At 43.2% G+C, this 22577-nt stretch overlaps 2 protein-coding genes across 3 annotated transcripts in view; one reads left to right on the plus strand and one right to left on the minus strand.

The window, feature by feature from the left end:
• LOC119531400 (JNK1/MAPK8 associated membrane protein) overlaps nucleotides 1–6852 on the minus strand; it is a 27082-nt gene extending 20230 nt beyond the window's left edge. Inside the window, exons 1-3 of one of the 2 annotated variants that reach the window (XM_037832608.1) lie at nucleotides 6526–6852; nucleotides 4451–4524; nucleotides 2802–2956 (exon numbers count right to left, since the gene is read on the minus strand). In XM_037832608.1, coding sequence (XP_037688536.1) covers nucleotides 2802–2956; nucleotides 4451–4524; nucleotides 6526–6529 — 233 coding nt within the window. In that variant the 5' untranslated portion in view covers nucleotides 6530–6852. Of the gene's footprint in view, nucleotides 1–2801; nucleotides 2957–4450; nucleotides 4543–6525 lie in introns of both variants that reach the window. The other variant, XM_037832607.1, reaches the window with a different exon arrangement.
• Nucleotides 6661–22577, plus strand: part of L3HYPDH (trans-L-3-hydroxyproline dehydratase) — a 21600-nt gene continuing 5683 nt past the window's right edge. The window contains exons 1-3 of the mRNA XM_037832609.1: nucleotides 6661–7317; nucleotides 16421–16590; nucleotides 19522–19644. Of these exons, the coding sequence (XP_037688537.1) occupies nucleotides 6780–7317; nucleotides 16421–16590; nucleotides 19522–19644 (831 nt within the window). The 5' untranslated portion in view covers nucleotides 6661–6779. The remainder of the gene's footprint in view (nucleotides 7318–16420; nucleotides 16591–19521; nucleotides 19645–22577) is intronic.

Raw genomic sequence — 22577 nt, forward strand, 5'->3', positions numbered from 1 at the left:
TCATCAACTCTTTCATCTGCTGAGTCAACTATTTTTTTTATTTCAACAAGTATAAATTTTTATTTTAGAAGTTCTTCCTCCCACCCCCCACCAAATCTGTATGTTCATTGCTAATAATCTCTTGTTGACTGGAGAACTTCGTGACTGTATGTTTTATTTCTTTAAGCATTATACAGGTAGCAGCTATACATTCTATAGCTGAAAGTATATTATCTGCAGTCCTCTGGGGGCATAAATATATTTTTTTGTTTCTATCAATTCTTAGTCACAGTGATTATTTTATTTGGTAATCAGATTATGCAGTCATAACAGCTTTTAATCATCAAGAGTCTTTTATATGCCTAAGTTGAGAATGGGGAAGCTTTCCAACAAACAGGACTTTCTGCTTCTGCAAGAAACCATGTCCACCACTACTTTGGGCTTCTGCCCCTTGAAGGTTTAGGTTTAGCACAGGAGTTCCAAGCTTCCTTTTTCAACCTCCTGCCTGCCCAAGATTCAGAATCCAGATAGCACTGCTGCTATCGGCAGTTAAACTCAGGCAACCTTCCTATCTCAAATGCCTGCTTTGGCCCCAGCACAGGGCAGTCTGTTTGATTTCTGAAAGGGAGTGTTCTCGGAGATCCTCCCCACCTCCAGTGAGACCAGCAGTATCTCAACAGTATGTCTTTTCTAGACTTTAGTTATTTTATGGAGAGTCACTTGGAGGGCTTAAGAAGATCATATTGTTGGAAGAACTCCTGTACCATTTCATAAGGATGAAAACATTGAATATGTAAGTATTTATACTTCCATATTAGTAATCTGATCTTTTGCTTCCTTACAAAATCCATACTTTTAAAGGCAAAATCCTGATGTCATCATTTCTTGCAATTACTTTGATAATCTTCTTACTGATCTCTTCTTATGTTCCCTTTTAATGCATCTGCAATCTAACCTAGTGATCTTTACAAAATGAAATCTGATTCTAAAATTCCCCCTTATTAAAGTCCTTCAGTGAGTTCCCTTCTGCCTTTCAGGAAAAATACTCCTCCCTAGCCTTCTGTATCTCCTAACTCACAAGCTATGCTCCTGCTTGCTAAATGATGTTAAGTTACCTCACGCCTCCACACATCTGGGCATGCTTCACTCTTTACCTCAGAACACATTTCACCTACTGGCAAACTGTGCTTATTACATCTCCTTTCTCACCCTTGTCTCTCATTATAGTATAATAGAATTTAAAAGCAAAATTAGAATTGCTATTTAAGCAATCTTTTGATAAATCCCCCTGAAAAATAATGAATGCTTTTCCAATATAAATAATCATCCTTAAATTTATTAGGTAGGATTCAGAAAACCGCTGCTTCTATTTCTGTCTGACCATCCTTTCCATTTCCACTCCCACTGCTGTAGTGTGGCCATAGCTATTTCTTGGAACAGAGCTTTCTAATATATGTTACCTCTAATCTACTCTGCACAGAATCTTCCTAAAATATACGTCCAATGATGCTACATCTCTACACAAAAACCTTCACCAGTGAATCATTCACTCAGGAAACACCAAGTGAGCATCTATCACGTACAAGCTGCTGTGTTTGTCGCTGGAGATTCCATGCAGGAAATAAACAGAGATGGCCACTGCCCACACGGAGCTTATAGTTGGGGTGGGAGGAATGTTAAATGAGGAAACAAACACAACCATAAATTGTGTTGAGTCCTAAGAAACAAAACAATAAACGACAAAACAAAGAGAGTGCTATTAAATGAATAAGGGAGACAGATCTACTTTAGATTGGATCAGGGAAGACCTCTCTAAGTAGGTGACATTTAAACTGAAATCTGAAGGAAAAGGCGGCAGCTAGGTAAAAAGGTGAGCCAGGGGGAGAAGAAAGTATTTGACGAAGAGAGGTAAAAGTTTGGGGAAGGACCCAAAGCAGGAAAGATCCTGAGAATTTAGAGCAACTCAAAGAAAGCCTGGTAAGGCTATAATGTACTAAGGGAGAATTTGGCTCCCCATTCCCAATGGAATAAAGTTCACATCCTAATCACATTCTGGCCTCAACCTAACTTTTTCACCTCTCTTCCATAAAACTCACACTTTGGCCACCCCACACTACTTCCATTCCCATGCCACCAAATCATACCTCTGTGTCATTTTTCATTCAGTTTCCCCTGCCTAAAATGTCCTTCTTTTGAAGTCTTTCCAGATCCCACCAGGCACAATTTATATCTTCACTGTTTGTGACTCTCAGAACATTTTGTTTCCACTATACTTCTAAGACTAACTTATATTACAGTTAGTTGTTTATACATTTGTCTTCTCCACAAGATTATGACCAGAGACTATGTCTCCTCCCCTGATGTTCCAATATAAAACACAGTGCTCAGTCAATGTTTAACTTGTGTTAGTATGAGCTTTCATAATTAGGTTACAGCTATATCATTTTTAAACATCTGCTACATTATACTAGATTACTAGTATTAAATTACAAAATATTTGTTCCATAATAATAAACAACCTGTAATCATAACAATGGTTTTTTTAGAAAACTAGAATTATAATTGAAGAATAAGAAAATATTCCTTCACAATGATTTTGAGTAAAACAGACAAAGGTAGTTAGTTACCCTATTAATTTTAATTACTGAGGCATGCCTTGTCATTAAGTTTTCTTGCCAGAGTCAAAAGTAATCAGAATGTAAAGGAAAAACAGGCTTGCCACATTAAAAATAACCAAAGAAACAGAATTACTTGATAAGGTGTTCTAAATGATAATTATTCCAAAATCAGGCATAACTGATACATTCATAGAAAGTTCTAACCTCTTTTTTCCCGAGTACCATTCAATGAAGAACCAATGCAAAACAAGAGGAAGCATGGCCATAAATCCAAGATACAGCCAATCATAAAGTTCTGGAGACTCTGTGCAAGGCTGACAGTATTTCTGTGCATTTGTTCTCTGTCCTCTTGGGCACACCTACAATATATGAAAACACTATTAAATATACATATGTATTATTATACAACATTAGCCTTCCCCCAAAATCATTCATAAGACATTCCACTTCAGTTTAAACATCTAAGTTTACATATGAAGCTTTTAAAAAGAAAAAAATCTCCCTTCCTAGCCCCGAGGATCTGGGGGAAGGTGCGGATGTGTTGGACATCCTCACCTGGACTGGTGTTGATGTTGTCACAAACATTGGGACTGGTGGTTTGATGTGCTGAGCCCTCGATCATGGGGCTTGCCCTTATGAAGCTCGTTACTGCAAAGGAGAGGCTAAACTTTCATATAATTGTGCCTAAGAGTCTCCCCCTGAGTACCTCTTTGTTGCTCAGATGTGGCCCTCTCTCTCTCTAACTGAGCCATCTTGACAGGTGAACTCACTGCCCTCCCCTCTACGTGGGACCCGACTCCCAGGGTTGTAAATCTCCCTGGCAATGCAGAATATGACTCCCGGGGATGAATGTGGACCTGGCATCGTGGGACTGAGAGTATCTTCTTGACCAAAAGGGGGGATGCAAAATGAGATGAAATAGTTTCAGTGGCTGAGAGATTTCAAATGGAGTCGAGAGGTCACTCTGGTGGACATTCTTATGCACTATATAGATAACATATCTTAGGTTTTAATATGGTGGAATAGCTAGAAGTAAATACCTGAAACTACCAAACTCCAACCCAGCAGTCTGGACTCCTGAAGACAATTATATAATAATGTAGATTACAAGGGGTGACAGAGTGATTGTGAAGACCTTGTGGATCACACCCCCTTTATCTAGTGTATGGATGAGTAGAAAAATGGGGATAAAAACTAAAGGACAAATAGGGTGGGATGAGGGGATGATTTGGGTGTTCTTTTTTCACTTTTATTTTTTATTCTTGTTCTGGTTCTTTCTGATGTAAGGAAAATGTTCAGAGATAGATTGTGGTGATGAACACATAAGTATGTTATCATACTGTGGACAGTGGATTGTATACCATGGATGATTGTATGGTATGTGAACATATTTCAATAAAACTGAATAAAAAAAAAAAAGAAAAAATCTGCATTTTACTTACTATATCTGCACAATGCTCTTAAAACACTCCTTTTACTAAGTTACTAAAATAGTTGACTGACAATCAATGAAAAACATACTTATTAACATTATAATTACAGAGAAATATTCTGGAGTTGTAATGTTAGCTTACTGTTCAAGTCACCGAACCAAGTCACTAACAAGAAGTAATTAGAAATTATAAAATTATATTGTTTTTCAAAAAATCTTTAGAAATTGTGACTGTCAAGAAATATATATTGTATTGTAGACAACCACTATGACAATACAAATAAGCATTTTATTAATGCCTCCATATTTATTATTTTATAAAGTAATGAGTATACTTTAAGAAAAAAGATATTCTACATGTGAAATTTTTCAAAACCCAATAGATTTTTAAAATGAAATAACAGACAAAAGTAAGACTTACCCCACATTCTCCATATATTTCAGTTGAACCATTTTTAAATAATAGGGTCTTCCCACAATAAAGTCCAAGGCATGCTGGTTGAATATCGACAGCTTTTTAAAAACAAATGCCAGTATGGTAACATCTTTTGTGATTATAAAAAATAACAGAATAATAGCTGAAGCACCTGGCAGAAATATCTCGACAGTTTTAATTAAAAAGCGACATGTATTAGACAAAAGTCCCGATGCATTTGTTTTAAAATTTAAATTTCTCCTTTTAGATTGTGACACTGCAGAAAGTTATCCTGGAACCTTGCTGTTAATACTGTTCCTTCTGATTAAAGTCCTTAACTAGCAGAGTGGGATCCCCAGAACTCAAAGCCTAACCTAACCTGGTATGTCTCCAGTGGTTCCCATCAGCCACTCCCTTTGATTAGAGGTTCCAGACTTTTGAATTTCATTTATTATAAAGCTCAAAAATAATTTTTTTTTTAAATTAGAAGGTCACTACCTTTTTATTTTGACTAGTCAGGACATTAAGCACACTTGTATGCATGTGCATACACAATCCATCATCACTTTAGTCTATAATAGAATGCATTTTAACTCCCCAAAATTGGAAAGGACATATTTTTAGAATAAAGCACAGCCCTTAAAAGGATATAAATTCACCTTTATGGAAAGCTTACTACATTGTCCTAATTTGTCATTTTTGTCCAGGACCAGTGAGAATTCCATTAAAGGATGTCACTGAACCTTTGACCAGCATCTGGGAAACACTGCTTTACAATCATCCACCTCATCTCAAGTCTAGGGAGTGGGGGGGGGGGGAGGTTTATAAAGCAGCTGCTCTTTACAGAAAAACAAAAACCAAAAAAGTCAGGGACCTATAAACTGTCTTTGACCTCACCAACAGAGAGAAGTTATTGAAAGTTTTCATCAATGACATGATTGCCTTCAGTCATTGATTCATTCATTCATATTTATTGAGTGCCAGATTCCACTGGATAGGGTCCACTGAAGATACACAGAGGAACATGACAGAATTCCTGCCCTCAAAGAACCTACAGTCTAGTGTGGAATAAATCCAAAGTAACTGTGGTTAAAATGTGAATTAATTTGGAAAAAAATTATGCATTTTATGACCATTCATGAACAATCACTTCCCAAATTCTCCATGAATGTGAATTCTGTAGAATACACATTCTAGAAACTGCCTGGTCCACAATACCCTTTCTCCTGTCAAATTCAAGTACACACGTGATTTCTTTCTCCTTGTCCTGCTGAGAAAAATTAGAAATAACATTGACTAAAATGCCTCAAGATTAATATTCTCTGGCTTATTTTTTTTTTAATTCCATCATGGGATTCTTTACCTACATTAATACCTGAATATTAATCTTATTTCTGATTTTTTGAGGAAGTAGATGTTAAAGAATTGGAAGCGTCTTCCATATGGATTTCGCATCCAGGAGGTGCTTGATAAGCACAGTTGAATTTAAATAATCTAAAGTTTCTCAAAATCCAAGGCCTGAAAACCAGCTCTCTATCGACCAAACAGAACCCTGGCTCCGGTGTCCGTTCAACCTCCCTTTTCATTTCCTTTAGTAAACAATGGCTAAAATTTTAAGACTTTATTTATTGCAACGGCCTTGCCCCTTGGTGAACGGCTCTGTAAATTACTGCTGATGCTGAAGCGGGCAACAAACAGTTACGCAGCAATTAGCTTCTGCTTCCTTTACTGTTTTTCTGCAACTACTAACGCCCGCGCTTTTAATTTTGAAGTCCACCCTCAAGAATGTCTTTCCTCCACCTGAAACAAAGAGATCGAAGTGGCATTTCGAACAAAACAGCAAAGGCCAGGCCATTCCCCAAGCACACAGCCGGCATCCCCTCTGCAGCCTGTCAGGAGCCGAAACCACCCCAAACCCTGGAGGAGTCTGGGGCCCGGCCCGAGAGCGTGCGGGCAGCGAGGGGCGAGGATGCTTTCCACAAAGCGGAAGCCGCCCCACCGGGGGCCAAGCCAGAGCCCGCAGGGTAGGAAAGAGGCAGGGACTAAGGCAAACACTTGCCGGGACCTCAGCGACCACTCACCCATTGGCTGCTGAAACACTACCCTCAAGAACAGAGAAACTCCGGAATCTGCCGACCCGGCCGCAGCGCCCGGACATCCGGGACTCAGCGGCCTCGGCGGCTCCGCCTCCCGGTAACCGCGGTGACGGCTCTGAAGCCCCGCCCCCACACCGAGCTTCCCGAGTCTGGATTCCGAGGCCTCTTGTCTGAAGGTGCCAGGGTTCCTGCCCTTCTTGCGCAGGGTCGGGGAGCGGGGACTCGAAGTGTGCGCTGTAATGCTGGGGTCGAGTCCGCGGATGCAGACTATGGAGAGCTCGCTGGCTCTGCCCCGTATGCCGCCGCACGACTCTAGGATTCCGGCGCTGTCGGTGGTCGATATGCACACCGGCGGCGAGCCCCTGCGCATCGTGCTGGCGGGGTGTCCCGAGGTGGCCGGCCCCACCCTGTTAGCCAAGCGGCGCTATATGCGCCAGCACCTTGACCACGTGCGGCAGCGACTCATGTTAGAGCCCCGGGGGCACCGGGACATGTACGGAGCCGTCCTCGTGCCGAGCGAGCTGCCGGACGCGCACCTGGGCGTCCTGTTCCTGCACAACGAGGGCTACAGTTCCATGTGCGGCCACGCCGTGCTGGCGCTGGGCCGCTTCGCGCTCGACTTCGGGCTGGCGCCGGCGCCCCCAACCGGCGTCGGCGAGGCCCGCGTAAACATCCACTGCCCGTGCGGGCTGGTGGCCGCCTTCGTGGAGTGCGAGGGCGGCCGTAGCCGCGGCCGGGTTCGCTTCCACAGCGTGCCGGCCTTTGTGTTGGCCACAGGTAACCGGCGGGACCCGCCCACCCCCCAGCCGGGTGGTAACTAACGTCACTAACCATCTCGCATGGGCTGGAATCCTCGCGACCTAACTAATCCATTAAAAGGTATTTGTAAATACCTTTTGGAATATTAAAAGGTAATTTTAGTGGGATGGGTAATACTATTAAAGGTAATTCTTTAAATGAAAAGGTAATTCTAAATCACTGCAAACGCGTGTCTGATCTCAGTTTTGCTAATTTGTGCAGTGCATGCAACCTGATTATCCCGCAGATCTATCCGCCTGAGGTCTTGGAGAGCCGGGAGGAATACATATTCCCGTTTGCCTCACTCAGCAGTTCCTCGTTTCCCCACTGTCGGCATTCCTAAAGATTTCACAATTGAGTAAAAGCAAAGTACGCTGAGGTCAAGGAAAGAGCAAAGAACAGCCAACGTACCGGGATTCTAGTCTGTGCTCAGAAAACCCTTGCTAAATGCATTATCATCCCTGACAAGTTACTAAACATGATCTCCCTATCAAATTTGTAGAAACTCCCTCCTCCATTTCTTTGGGGAAGGATTAAATAAGTGAATGAACTAAGCAATTTATAACCCATGAAGATATGGATTCTGCTGCCTTTTTTTAAGAACAAGAACCGGCTTACTGCTTGAATTCAAGTCCTGCTCACAAAGCTGTGTGACCTTAGGCAGTTTACTTATCCTCTTTGTGCCTTTTGTTTCTTCATTCATTGTCTCAAAGTTGTGTGTGTGTGAGGATTAAATGAGAGTATGCAAAGGACTTAGAATAAAAAAATATATATAAAAACATATTCCTAGAGACAGAAAGACGCAGGGTATATGGCATTGATGCTTAAGAGTTTTCCAGGCGTGTGGAACCTTTAACAGGTTTTGGTGGGGCCCTAGTACAGAGCCTTGTTCGTCGTATAGTCAAGGCATTTCTGTAACCGTAACCGTTACTAAGAGGGAGACCCTTTATGGGAATAACTTGGCAAGCCAGCATCTGGTCTTTTTTATCTGGCTACTCCCTCCAAGGTGCTGAATTGCAGCAGTGAGGATGCTTTTACTAGCCGTGACTGGGAGGGAGCTAGACTGGGAGAGAGCTAGAAGCAAATTTAGTCAAACCAGGAATTAGAGATTTTCTTCAAAGACTTCTAGCCATGCAAATCAACTGTTAGAAAGTATTTGATCTTGATCCTCCCTGAGGAGTTGGGTTTCAGATTAGCCTGATTATGAATGATACAGTAATACCCCAGGCATTTGTCAGTTGTAGAGCAACTTCAGGCAGTTTTAGAGACTTAGAGTTGTTGAAGAATGGCTCTGGGGAAATCAATGCCACTTTCCCCTTTAGGAGACAATGCTATTGCATCCGGATTGGGAGGGCGCCTGAGGGGGAAGGAAATTTAGGATTGCATCTAAGCAACCTTAAAACCTTAGCAGTTTAGCTTGGTTACCTGATATCCCTCTAAGCAACCCCAGCAGCAGATTGGAAGCACTCCAGATTTTGTGGAAAGTGACAGCTGGCAGCAGAAACACCAGTTTTTTTAGGGCAGGGGCAGCCAACCCTGCAAGCACTGTGGTTCCTGAGAGCATCACTGTGTGACAGCATAATAATTAGTGGATACTAAAGGTCACTTTAAGTTGTTAAGAGAACAAAATCCTAAATGCTCTATTTTTAAAAAAATGCAAAAAAGGCAGACTAGAAGTGCTCAAGACAACTGCTTTGGTTTGTACCTTTGGTCTTCCCTTCCTCAAAGAGATCCATGCCTCAGTGTCATCATCTGTAAAATGAGAATGACAGCAGTACCCCCCACAGAGGATTGCTCTGAGGATTAAATGAGTTCATTTCCACCCCATCCCACTAAAATACAAACTGCTTTGGTTGGTTCACTGTATTACAAGTTCCCAGAACAGTAGGTTGTAATCAATGAATATTTATTGAATGAGTGACTGAATAAATGAAAGTAAGAGATGAATATGCTGATTGGAAAATACAAGTATATAAGTATATAGAGCTCTTGAGAGTTCTATTCCCATTAGAAACTGAACTATTTGCTTTAATATTAACATTTATTGTCTCTTGAACCTGTACCGGGTACTCCCCACACATTATCACATCATCACATTATTCTTCCCTTTTAGGGAGAAATAGCAATTCCATTTTGCACATGAGAATTTTAAAGCTATACTAAGTGACAGAAATGGGATCTGAACCCAGACCTATCAGATTGCCTCCCATCTTTAAAATTGTTTGTAGTTTATGGAGATATGTTTCAGTTTTTTGGAAAATTCATCAATGTATGACACCTCATTTACACATACAGCATGTTTTAAAATGTCTTGCGAAACTGAACTTAAGGAAGAGCAAAAGCCATATTTTATTCACCTTTGTACCTCCTACATCTTTCGCAGTATTTGGCACATAGTAGATGCTCACTAAATCTTGAGTGAAGTCAATCAAATTGAAATTCCACTGATACTCTTGGATGGAAGAAAAGGAAAACCTTAGATTTTGGGTTGAGGTTTGGATATGGAGGTGGCATATTTTAGTGGAAAGGGTTTGGGTTTTGGCATCACCTTGCCCTGTGTTTGACTGAGGTAATTTGGAGAATAAAGTGACATAATAAATAATAAAGAATTTACTTCTCAAAGCTGTGGTAATTAAGGAGTGAAAGTATGTCAAATACCTGGCACATAGTGCGGTCGCAGTTGACTCGTCTGGGGGGGGGAGGTGGCGGCCGGTTGCCAAATCCTAGGCTCTCAGGATTGCTTGGAGGGTACCGGCGGCGGGGGCTCTTTCCCGGAGGCGAGGGCGAGGCGGGGGACTGGGCCCGGTCCCCGGCGTAGGCGTGCAAAGTATGGAGGGCGGCGAGAAAGGAACAGGCGGGACACGGTTCTTTTAGGGTGAAGAAGCCAAGAGAGTTTATTAGGGGAGAGTACAAGCTTATATCGGGCGTTTAGAGGGCGGGGTAGCTGTAGAGGTTAAAGGCTTGGATTGGTTCTGAGAGGGCGCGGAGGTTGATTGAAAAGGGGCGAGAGTTGCTCCGGTAACGGTGTCTGGCAACAATGTATGCACACTGGTGGTAATGGGAGTTGCACTGGCAACGGGGAGTGTCCGGGCAAGATAAGGGGGTGGGGAAAAGGCGGTTCCCTCCGGCAAGCCTCCCCTAACAGTGTTATTTTGGGTGAGGAAATGGGGCCTGCCTCCGGCCTCACTTTCCCAGGCCTGGGGGGCTGCGGAGGGCGCTGTCGCCCGTGCCCACCACCCTCCCCAGGGGCTGATCAGGTCCCCCAGCCCAGGCCCGCCAAGTTGAAGCACGTAATCAGTGTCCCGCATTTCCCCCTTCTTTTCTAATTAAAGGAAGAAGCTTACTGGAGAGGCCCGCTAAGGGATGAGGGAAGGGGGAGGCCGGGGAGGGGAAAAAGGGGTTGACGGTGGCTCAGCGAGGCTGGAGCTCGGCGTTGGTGTGGCGCCCGGGCGCTCGACAGGGGCCTTGCTGCTTGCGGGATGGACGAGGGTGGGGGGTTTAAAGTTGGAGGTTCAGAGAAGCTGGAGCTCGAGGTTGGTGCGATGTTTAGGCGATCGAGAAGGGCCTCGCGGTCGGCGGGTTGACCGGTGGCGGTGAGGTCGCGGAGGGTTGGTTGTCATCTCGGAGTAGGGAGCGTCAGAGGTGGCGAGTCGCTGGTACTGGACTTGCACGAACGAGGAGAAAATAGCATCCGTTTGTTTCCTTACAAGCTGGACAATTCTTTCGAGCGCAGGTTTCTTCGACTCTGGAGACAAAGGTGGCGAAAGGCTTACTCGGCTCCTGGAAGAGCTTGGTGAATTTATTAGGCCGACAGGCAGAGCAGTTGGCAAACGCTCGTAAGGCGATTTCCCAAAGGATAGGCCAAAAGGTGGCAGGTGCATTAATATAGGCAGATGCATTTATAAACGCTCCCGTGCCCAAGTAAGCTTCGGGGTGATGATAGACTCCAGTGGCTGCGTCTTGCTCACTTTGCTTAGCTGCTTCCGCCTGGAAGTGAGCACGCCAATCAACAAACTGGCCGGGGTTAAGAATGGAACGGGCAAGCGAGGCCCAGTCTTGGGGGATGCAAAAGTCCATGCCGAGATCCTGCAGTATTTGGGAAGCGTATGGGCTACCTAACCCGTCCTCCTTGACGGCCCTGCGAAGCTGCTTAATAGTATCAGAGTTAATGGGATACCAGTCATACGGTTTCTGAGGTGTGGGGGTAAGGTTAAGGGGAAAGCAGCGAAAAGCACGAAAGAAAGGAGGACGCGCTTGCAGAGGGCTTGGCGCGGGAGTGGGGGTAGGGGGAGCGTTGCCCCAAGGGTTGCCTTGAGGTGTAGAAGGCAGCCAGGGGTTGTTAGTCGGCAGGGTGGGAGGAGCGGCGGCAGCTGCCAGTAGCGGCTCCGAGGGGGAGCTTGATGGAGGGGGAGGCGGAAGTGGGAGGCCCCAAGCGTCGCAAGACAGCGGCGCGGTGGGAGTGGCTAAGGCATAAGATGGTGGACTAGCTCCGCCCTGTGAAAGGGCGGGGTAAAGCGCTTGCGGTTTCCGGCCCAGCTTAGGGCTGACGTCATCGCCGGAGCACTTCCTCCCCTCGATGGAAGAAGAAGGAGGAGGAGGAAGTTCGCCATCTTGGCGAGGCTCAGTGTTATTTTGTTTTTTGGGAGTCACTTCGAGCGCGTTGTTAATCTGCTCGACTAAGGACTCTGTGTCCGAATCGTGGTCTACATTAGTATCGCTGTCTGAATCTGTTGACTGGGTTGATAGGGCCTCCTTGGATTTAATGGGGCCTCGATCAGGGGGGAGGGAGCCTTGAAGGCAGGAGCGGACGGTTATTAAGGTGGGGAGCAAGCCGGGAGGGAAGCGCTTGCTCTCATGTTCCATGGCGTTGGTGACCCGATCAATAAGGCGATCATAAGTAACAGGGTCCCAAAGATGGCAAGTGGTGAGCCATGGGTTAAAGGGCAGCAGGAGGTCCCAGTATACTTGCAGCTGCCGGACAGACACCTTACAGCGATGTGTGTCTAGGAGACCAGCCAGAGCACGAACTTGGGGTGCTTGGCGTGCAGATAGACGATTACCCATAGCGGAGTGAGAAAAGAAAAAGGGGGGTTGATTATTGAGTAAAGAAAATGAGGTAAACCGTGGTCGCGAGGCCGAAGGAGACGGCGAGAATAGAAGGCAGGAGCTTCTAGTAGCGAGAGCAGTTTGGGGGGGGGCGGTCGCAAAGAGGCACACCGCGCGAAACAAAGAAACAAAGACACAAAGGACCACAGCAAAGTAATGGAGGGGAAGAGGGAAAGCTACTGGAGGAAGAGTGTTAGGAGGAATGGGGGGACATAGGAAGAGAAGACAAAAGGTAGTCGGGGGCAAAAGCCAGGTTAATGCGGGAAAGGAAGAGCGGCCCGGGCGCGGAGCGGCGTGGGAGAGGCGGCTCCAGACGTGGAGTGGCGAGGGAGAGGCGGCTCCGTGGGGCGGCGAGGGAGAGGCGGCCCTTACTTTGCAGGCGAGGAGAAGGGGAGCTGGAGAGGCGTCCGGGCGAGCGGGTGGTTTTACTGGACCGCTGCGTGGAGAGGACTTTTAATTCCAGGGGGCCCCACGTTGGGCGCCAGTTGCGGTCGCAGTTGACTCGTCTGGGGGGGGGAGGTGGCGGCCGGTTGCCAAATCCTAGGCTCTCAGGATTGCTTGGAGGGTACCGGCGGCGGGGGCTCTTTCCCGGAGGCGAGGGCGAGGCGGGGGACTGGGCCCGGTCCCCGGCGTAGGCGTGCAAAGTATGGAGGGCGGCGAGAAAGGAACAGGCGGGACACGGTTCTTTTAGGGTGAAGAAGCCAAGAGAGTTTATTAGGGGAGAGTACAAGCTTATATCGGGCGTTTAGAGGGTGGGGTAGCTGTAGAGGTTAAAGGCTTGGATTGGTTCTGAGAGGGCGCGGAGGTTGATTGAAAAGGGGCGAGAGTTGCTCCGGTAACGGTGTCTGGCAACAATGTATGCGCACTGGTGGTAATGGGAGTTGCACTGGCAACGGGGAGTGTCCGGGCAAGATAAGGGGGTGGGGAAAAGGCGGTTCCCTCCGGCAAGCCTCCCCTAACAGTGTTATTTTGGGTGAGGAAATGGGGCCTGCCTCCGGCCTCACTTTCCCAGGCCCGGGGGGCTGCGGAGGGCGCTGTCGCCCGTGCCCACCACCCTCCCCAGGGGCTGATCAGGTCCCCCAGCCCAGGCCCGCCAAGTTGAAGCACGTAATCAGTGTCCCGCACATAGGATGCACCATTTGTGAAACAAACATCTTGACAATATCCATCATTAAAATAGTCACAGACCATTAGCAAAAATCCCTCATTTTAATTATGAAAGAAACTGAAACTTGGTCAGGTGTACATCCAACTGCCCACCCCAAGAAAACAAGTTCCCCAAGACTCTTGAAAGGGTGGGCTGGGAGAAAGATTGTAGGCTCAGTGGTCAGTTCTCAAGAGCCAGCTCCCCTATCTCACCCTGGACCTGGGATTGGCGACCAATGCCCAGTTAAGTTGCACAATCAAGATGAACCTGAGCCATTGGCCTTTTCACCCATGTCCCTTGGTAGACTCCAGACTTCAATCCCACCCTTCTTCCTGAGCTTTTCATATTCCAGCAGTTCCTCATTTCCATCTACTTCCTCATTCTCCTCTAATTAAACCTGCTTTTCATGTTGCGCCAGTCTCAAAGACATTTTTGGTTCAGTTTTACTGTTGCAATGTTCCACAAATATTTTTTACTCTTTTGATTATAAACTTGTTCTGTTTTGACACATCATGTGTTAGGAGAGCTGCTATGGGCTAATCTGAAACTGATTATTGGTATCATTGTATGACTCAGTGTACAAACTCAGGAACACAAGAAATATTTTTTCATATCTTAATTTCTGAATTTGAAGCCCCTCTTTGCCCTGTTGATTAACTTAGCCTCATCACTCCATGTCATCTCCTCTTTCCTGATGTATGTGTGAGTAAAGGTTTCTTAAAAGTGCCAAGACATTGAAGAGAACTTTGGTCCACAGTTTGCAGTTTACCACTGAAGCATCCTTTTCCCGGTCCATGTGAACGCTGCCTCCCTCCCCCCTTCTCCCTCCTCAGTCACACCACGTAGACTTCCTGTAGTGCCGTGGGGGAGTTACCCAGGTCCTCTTTGCACCCAGGACTCTCGATCTCTCTTCCAGCCCAGAGGAAATTTCTCTTATCATCTGGGAGAAATAGTTCTACCTTCAGGGCTTTCCTTTGCCAATCAATCTCTCCTGAGAGCTTAGGATACCATAAAACAAGAACAGAAAGCACTACTTCCTCGCTTGCCATATTCCTCCCCCAGAAGCAGTGATCAAGAAGCCACCTTGAATGGGGAAGAAGGGAAAGAGAAAAATAAAAAAGGGGATAAAACACTGGGGTTTTTTCTTTTCTTTCTTTTTTTTTTTTTTAAGAAGTTGTAGGTTTACAGAAAAATCATGCAGAAAGTACAGAGTCCCATATATACCCCCCATTTTTAACACCTTGCATTAGTGTGGTACATTTGATACAATTGATGGAAGAATATTATTTTAGTTGTACTGTTAATGGTTTACACTACATGATTTACATTAGGGTTCACTGTTTGCATTGTACAGTCTTATGTTTGCTCGTTTTTTAATTTAATTCTAGTAACATATATACAACCTAAAATGTCCCCTTTGAGTCACATTCAAATGTAAATTCAGTGTTACTAATTACGTTCACCATATTGTGCTACCGTCACCTCTATCCATTACCAAAACTTTTCATTAACCCCAATAGACACTCTACAGTTTAAGCAATAACTCCCCATCCCTTACCCCCACCTCAGCCAAGTGACCCTGGCTTTATGAATTTGCTTATTCTAATTATTTCATACCAGTGAGATAATATAATATTTGTCCTTTTGTGTCTAGTTTATTCCACACAGCATGATGTCTTCAAAGTTCATCCATGTTGTCGCATGTATCAGAACTTCATTGCTTTTCACAGCTGAATAATATTCCACCATATGTGTAGACCACATTTTGTTTATCCATTCATTGGCTGATGGACACTTTGGGTTGCTTCCATCTTTTGGCAATTGTGAATAATACTGCTATAAACATCAGTGTGAAAATAAAATAGTTTTAATATCTCAAAATATCTAGCCCCATACCTTTGGAAATACAGACTCAGAATTTGAAACAACTGACCTTCAGGTGAAACTGGGAATGTTGAGGTCTTAAAATGCTTGAATAAAAACTCATGCAAAATGAAATTGTACAGGGCAGTGACTCTATAATGTTTTTATTCAGAGGATTTGTCTGCAGGATACATTATCAAGTTGAAAATGGATAGACAAATATTTGTATATAATCTATATAGAAGAAATTCTTTTTTAACTTTGTTTTGACATTACAGTGGAAGAAAACCAATTTATGAATAAGAGCCAGCATCTTCATTATTTTAAACCATCTATAGTAGAATGAGCAGGGACCTACATTTTCCTTTATAGTTTTCACAGGTTGATGTCCCAGGGTTCCCTCTCCTGTCTCTATGACGTTTCCTAGATAAGATCCGCAGAGTAGTGATCAAGGTATATTTGTATAACTTGGGGAAAACATGGCTTTCACATGTTAAGCTATTCACATAGCTTATGCAAACATCATAAAGTTAAAAATAGAGGCACCTTGCTAAAGGGCAATTATTATATTACTTGATGTTTATTCATTTTTTCTCATATATAACAACAATATAATTACCACACAAAGAAATGTAATATTGATACAATACTATAATATAACTCATACCAAAGTTTCCTTGCTTGCCCCAATAACATCTTATAGCTGGTTGGTTTTATTGTTGTTTGCAGACTGAACTAAAGGTCCCATACAGCAAATAATTGTCCTATTTCTTAAGTGTACTTTAATCTAGAACAATTTTCTAGCCTTTTTTATATCCTTATTTATTTTGAAAATGGATTTTTGCTTCATTCTCTTTTATGATGGGAAAAGGATTTTTTCCCCTTAGATATAAACATATTAAAAACGCTGTGAACTCGATTACTAAATACTAAAAACAAACTTTTTTTAAAACACATCTTTTTTAGATCTCATGGTGGATGTTCCTGATCATGGAAAGGTAGCAGTGGACATTGCCTACGGTGGTGCGTTTTATGCATTTGTTAGTGCTGAAAAGTTTGGACTTGATGTTTGTTCTGCAAGGATAAGGGACCTTGTGGATTTAGCAAGTGCAGTGACAGGAGCAGTGAAAGCTCAGGTCAGTAGAACCTCTGCCTTAATAACAAACACCTTCCTCTGTGGCATGGAGGAAATATAAATTATCATGTCTGTTATGAGTTGATTTTGTGTCCCCCCAAAAAAAGATATGTTGACTTCCTAATCCCCAGCACCTCAGAATGTGACCTTATTGGAAATGAGGTTGTTATCGATGGAGGTAGGTAAGTTAAAATGAGGTCATACTGGAGCAGGTAGGGCTTTAGTCCAATGTGCCTGATGGAGGAGACCCAGGCAAAGGGGAGAGCCCCGTGTGACAACTGAGGCAGATGTTGAAGTGTTGCAAGACAAGGAACACCAAGGTTGCCAGCCACCACTAGAAGCTAGGAGAAAGGCATGGATCAGAGTCTTCCCCAGAGACATCAGAGGGAGCATGGCACTTCTGACCCCTTGAGTTCAGGCTTCCAGTCTCTGGAACCAAGAAACAATAAATGTCTGCTGTTTTAAGCCATCCAGTTTGCGGTGGGTTGTTGTGGCAGCCCTAGGAAACTAAGACAATGTCTCTAAAGAAAATCAAATATCTCTATATTTAAATTATTAGCAGTACTAAGAATAGAGTGTTAATTAAAATCTTAGGTTCTAGAGCCAGACCAACTTGGAGTCCCAGCTTTGTTTTGCCACTTATGACCTTTTTAACCTTGGGCAAGTTACACAACTTCCCTGTGCCTCAGTTTCCTATCTGTGAAATGGAAATTATGACATTCCTACTGCATAGCATTGCTTAAGAATTAAATAAGTCAATACATGTAAAGGACCTATGTCAGTGCCTGGCGCATAGTAAATATTCAATAAATGATAACTGATTATTTTTGATGTGTACACACGTATGTGTATATGTTTATATAATAGTTTGTAGTTATTTGAAGATTCAACAAATGTATTATATAATACTCCACTAATTTGAAATCCATGTGCTTTGTTCTGTATGGTCATTCTTTCTGCAAAACTTGAAAACAATGAATGAAATGTAGCCTACAAGATAAATGTTATTAAGTCACAGTTAAAAAAAAGAACATTAATTCCAAGTTAGGGAATTTCTCCTATATTGCCAAGAAGTTACTCAAATAATTATTCAAGAAATTGTAGTTTGGGGGTGAGAAAACTGTTTTGATAAAGTATGTTTAGATAATAAAAAAGTCTAGACTATTCTTTCATTTCTAGCACGTCTGCCATTTTACCTTGAAACTGGGATCTATAAATAACACACAGAATTTTAATATTTGGAGTAAAAGAATTTACTCTAAGAAAAAAATAACATGAAAGATATTGTCTAATATCCTTGAACTAGTAATTATTTATAGGCCTATTTTTCCTTAACACTCTTGAGGCTTTAATTTAGCATAACTTATAATAAATTAAAATATATACTGTATTGCCAGTCTAAATTATTTTTCCAGGGCTGTCAATATACTTTCATACATGGGATTATTTTATCATAGTAACATCTGATGTTCTGAATGTATATCAATTTTGCTGTTCCTTTAAGCAGACAGCTAATCATTTAACAATTTGGCACAAAATAATTTCACCTGATTTTTAATGAAATCTAGAGGAAAAGGCATAGTTTTCTTAATGAAAGGAGTGATTTTGGACTTCTCACTAAAGCTTGAGCTTCTCACCAAGATGCAGGGTGGAGAATGGCCAGTGGGGGGAGGAGGGATTCCTAAGAAAAAATCTAAAGACAGCTTTTATTAGTGACTGATCAGGGAAAAGAACTGTTTTGTAAACTGCTAACCTTTCATTTGGCTGATGCAGATTGAGGAAAGGCCATTCTCATGGGGGCTTAAGTTAATATAAATTCATCTTCATTCATTTATTCTCTTAAACACTTTCAAGCACATGTTATATTCCAGACACTGCTAGACACTGGAGACCCAAAGGAAGAACAAACCCCTTCTTCAGGGAGCTTAGACGCTCCGACTGGTAAGGGAAGCATTGCACAGTGTTGTGTTGTAATGGTGCTATCGTGGAGGTGGGACATAGGAACTTTAAGGGGTCGAAAAACAAAGCCCAAGATGCAGACCTCTTTGGCTTGGTTTTAGATGGACACTTTGGATTGTAAGAACCCAAATCTGCTTAATTGCTTTAAATGACAGGTAAGTGGTAGTAGATTGTTCTAATTGTAAGGATACACATGGAAGTAAGATATAGTAATCTCAGTCATACTTTTAGTCGTGACAGAAATCCAGGAAAAGTTAGACACCCGAAACTCCCAAGAAGAACAGGAAGTGTTGTACCTTTGATCCTGAACATGGTTTACCACTGACGTCACTTTAGCTACTCTGCTGGAGCCTGCCTCTTTCTGTGTGTATCCCCTGCTCTTCCTGATACCACCTGACTTCGTCCTCTACAATAAATCTTTTTTTCACCCAACTGTTTCTCTTACTCAGTAGTTTTGGCATCATTATAACTTTTGCTTGTTCATGGTCTCACACAGTCCTTGTCTCATTGATGCTATTAGCTTCAGCTCCAGAGACTCATGGCCTAATTTTTCTGCATATCCCCTTCAGTCTCCTGAGAGTGAGAATGTGATTACCTTCACTCATCCTATTTCAGCACCATGGCCAGTCTGGATTGACGATTTTAGGGTCAGTCCTTAAGACAGTGTGTTTGGTGGGGGTGGTAGGGGGGTGGGCAGTTCATAAAATAGGTCTGTTCCTTTAGTAAGGCTTTATGTAGAACACCTTACTTAGAAGGTGAGAATCATAACTTCTAGTAAAACTATGTTTATTCGTCTAGCCAGAGACACAATTTCTTGCACATAGTGCCTTTCTCAAAGCAGTATTCCACAAATGACAAAGATAAAAAAAAAAAAGTTATATCTAGAAGTTCCCCATCTACATTATTTGTAGAGATAAATTTGAATAAAAATATTTGTTTTGCATGTAGTTAATATTTTTATTGTTATTTGCAGTTTAAAATTAATCATCCTGACAGCGAAGACCTTGCCTTTCTGTATGGAACCATATTAACAGATGGAAAAGATGCTTATAGTGAGGAACCAACCACCAACATCTGTGTGTTTGCAGATGAACAGGTACTGAAACTGTAATTTTCAGGCACAGAAGCCAGGTAATTCAGAACTAGAATTTTATTCTCATCTATGCCCAGTTTCTTCACCTCAGAAAAAAAAAAGGATAATGCTTACCCTGTCTCTTTTACAGTGTTGTTGTCATGAAGATAATGTGAGATAATAGGTGTAGTACCCTTAGGAGTACACAGTCTGATACAAATTATCAGTACTGTCCTTTTCTGTGATGTGAACTAAACTTCTATTTACATATCATAATAAATCCTTTCTTTTTCTTTGTGGCCAAGATATATAGTGAGCTAGATGACAGAGTGATTTTATTGAGAGACATGACCATTCAATGTGCTTGACTAGTTGTTTCGGTTTGCTAAAGCTGCTGGAATGCGATATACCAGAACTGGGTTGACTTTTTCAATAGGGTTGTATTAGGTTACAAATTTACAGTTCTAAGGCTATGAAAATGTCCAAATTAAGGCATCAAGATGAAGATACCTTCTTTGAAGAAAGGCTGCTGGCATCCGGGGTTCCTCTGTCACATGGGAAGGCACATAGAGATGTCTGCTGGTTCTTCTCTCCCGGTTCTGGTTTCCGTGGCTGTCTCCATATGTCTCTGGGCATTTCTCTCTAAGCTCTCTGGGCTTTCATTGTCTTTTATCCTCTTCACAAAGGACTCCAGTAAAGGATTAAGGCCCACCTTGAATGGGCTGGGTCACATCTCAGTTGAATCGAAAGGTCCCACCATGATAGGTCTGCTCCCCCAAGAATGGATTAAAGGAACACAGTCTTTTCTGGGGTACATAACAGATTCAAGCCAGCACACTCCACCCTCTGGACCCCAAAAAGACATGTTCTTTCCATATGTAAAATACATTCATTCTATCACAATATCACAAAAGCTTAAATCATTTCAGTAACAATATTAAGTACAAAGTCTTATCAAAATCAGTTATGAGCATTATCTATCCTAAGGCAAAATCATCCTCTGACTTTGGACCTGTGAAACTCAGAACAAGTTATCTCCTTCCAATATATTGGATAAATGTTCCCATTTCCATAGGGAGAAATTGGAAGAAAAACAGAGGTCAGAGGTCCCAAACAGTTCCAAAAACCTGCAGGGCAAACTCCATTAGATTTTGAAGTCTGAGAGTCATCTGTAGAATGATGTTTTATCCTTGGGGCCTCAGAGAGTGGTGTCCCATCCTCTCCAAGGTCTTATGCAGCAGTTCTGCTCTCTCTAAACACTGGGGTGAGGGTTCCAACATCTCCAAACATTGGGGAGACCACCTTGTTCTCAGCCCCAACATCCTCAAGCATCTGGGTGGCAGATGTACTCTGCCATCTCTGGGGCATGTGCTCAACCCCTTTGGAAGAGTGGGGTGGTGGCCAGGCTCTCCCCAGTCCCTGAGGAATGTGCTCCATCCTCTCTGAGGCCTAAGGCAACAGCATTCTTCCTGAACAAGGGGTCCAAGCTCCCCTCAATTCCCCAGGCATCTGAGTGCACTGGGATGGTAACACTCTCTCTGAACAATGGGAAGGAAGGCCTACCCTCTGCAAATTCCAGAGCAAACACCATTTCCATGTGCATGGGTGGGTCCACTCTCCTGGCCCGAGGCATCTTTGCTGCAGACCTCAGTTTCCATGGTTCTGCCTTTGAAGTTATTTTTCCTTCAATCTCCTTTTTCTGTCCCTTTTAGTCCAGCCTGGCAGTGGTTCCATTCGTACAGTTCTCGCTGAAAACTTGTCAGTTTCATATGCAGCACACAGGAGTTCCAGCCATCAGACAGTAAGACTTTCCACAAATCCTTTTTGGATAACTCCATCTCCAACCCTGGCTTTTCCTGCAATGGCTGACTGGTTCCATGTTTGGTTAAATCCTCACATGGGCACTGTTCTCTGGGGATTCATTTTCCAAAAGCTCAGAATTTTCCAAACTATCAGTTTCTGGTTTCTTTGTACCTAAGAGTTCAACTTTCAGCTTATCCCTTTCCTCTCACATTTTACTAATAAGCTGGAAGGAGAAGCCAGGCTGCGTTTTGCACATTTAGTCTGGAAATTTCCTCACCTAGGTAACCAAGTTTGTAGCTTTCAAATTCTACCTTCCATCCAACACCAGGACTCAATTTTGCCGGATTCTCTGCCACTTTAAAACAAGGGTCACCTGTCTTCCAGCTTGCAACAAAACATTCATCATTTCTGTCTAAGGCCTTATTGGAATATCTTTAGCATAAGTATTTCTGCCGAGTCTCTTCAAAGCAATCTAGGCCTTTCTTATCAAGCATCTCATAATTCTTCCAGAATCTTCCCCTTATCCATTTATAAAGCTGTCCCAGCTTTTTTTGGTATTTGCAAATCGCAGCACCCCACTACTCTGGTACCAAAATCTGTTTTGGTTTGGTAGAGCTGCTACAATGCAATATATCAGAAATGGTTTGGCTTTTTCAATGGGGTTTTATAGGTTACAAATTTATAGTTCTAAGGCCATGAAAATGTCCAAATTAAAGCATCAAGAGGAAGATACCTTCTCTGAGGAAAGGATGCTGACATCTGGGTCCCTCTGTCACATAGGAAGGCACATGGCTGGAGTCTGCTGGTCCTTCTCTCCTGGTTCTGGTTTCAATGGCTGACTCCAAATGTCTCTAAGTCCCCTGGGCTTTTACTGTCTTTATCCTCTTCACAAAAGATTCCAGTAAAAGATGAAGACCCACCTTGAATGGGCTGGGTCACATCTCAATTGAACCAAAAGGTCCCACCCACAGTAGTTCTGCCCCCCCTCCAAGAATGGATTAAAAGAACATAGTCGTTTCTGGGGTACATAACAGATTCAAACCAGCACACAAGTAGACATCCTTTTTCCACTAGGGAGGTTGACTCCATGACCCGTGTACAGAAGTGAACCAGTCCACAGCCTACATGACCAGGAATTTTGGATTCTACCAATT

The sequence above is a fragment of the Choloepus didactylus genome, chromosome 4 (assembly GCF_015220235.1).
Source record: "Choloepus didactylus isolate mChoDid1 chromosome 4, mChoDid1.pri, whole genome shotgun sequence".
In the NCBI taxonomy this organism is placed as follows: Eukaryota; Metazoa; Chordata; class Mammalia; order Pilosa; family Megalonychidae; genus Choloepus; species Choloepus didactylus.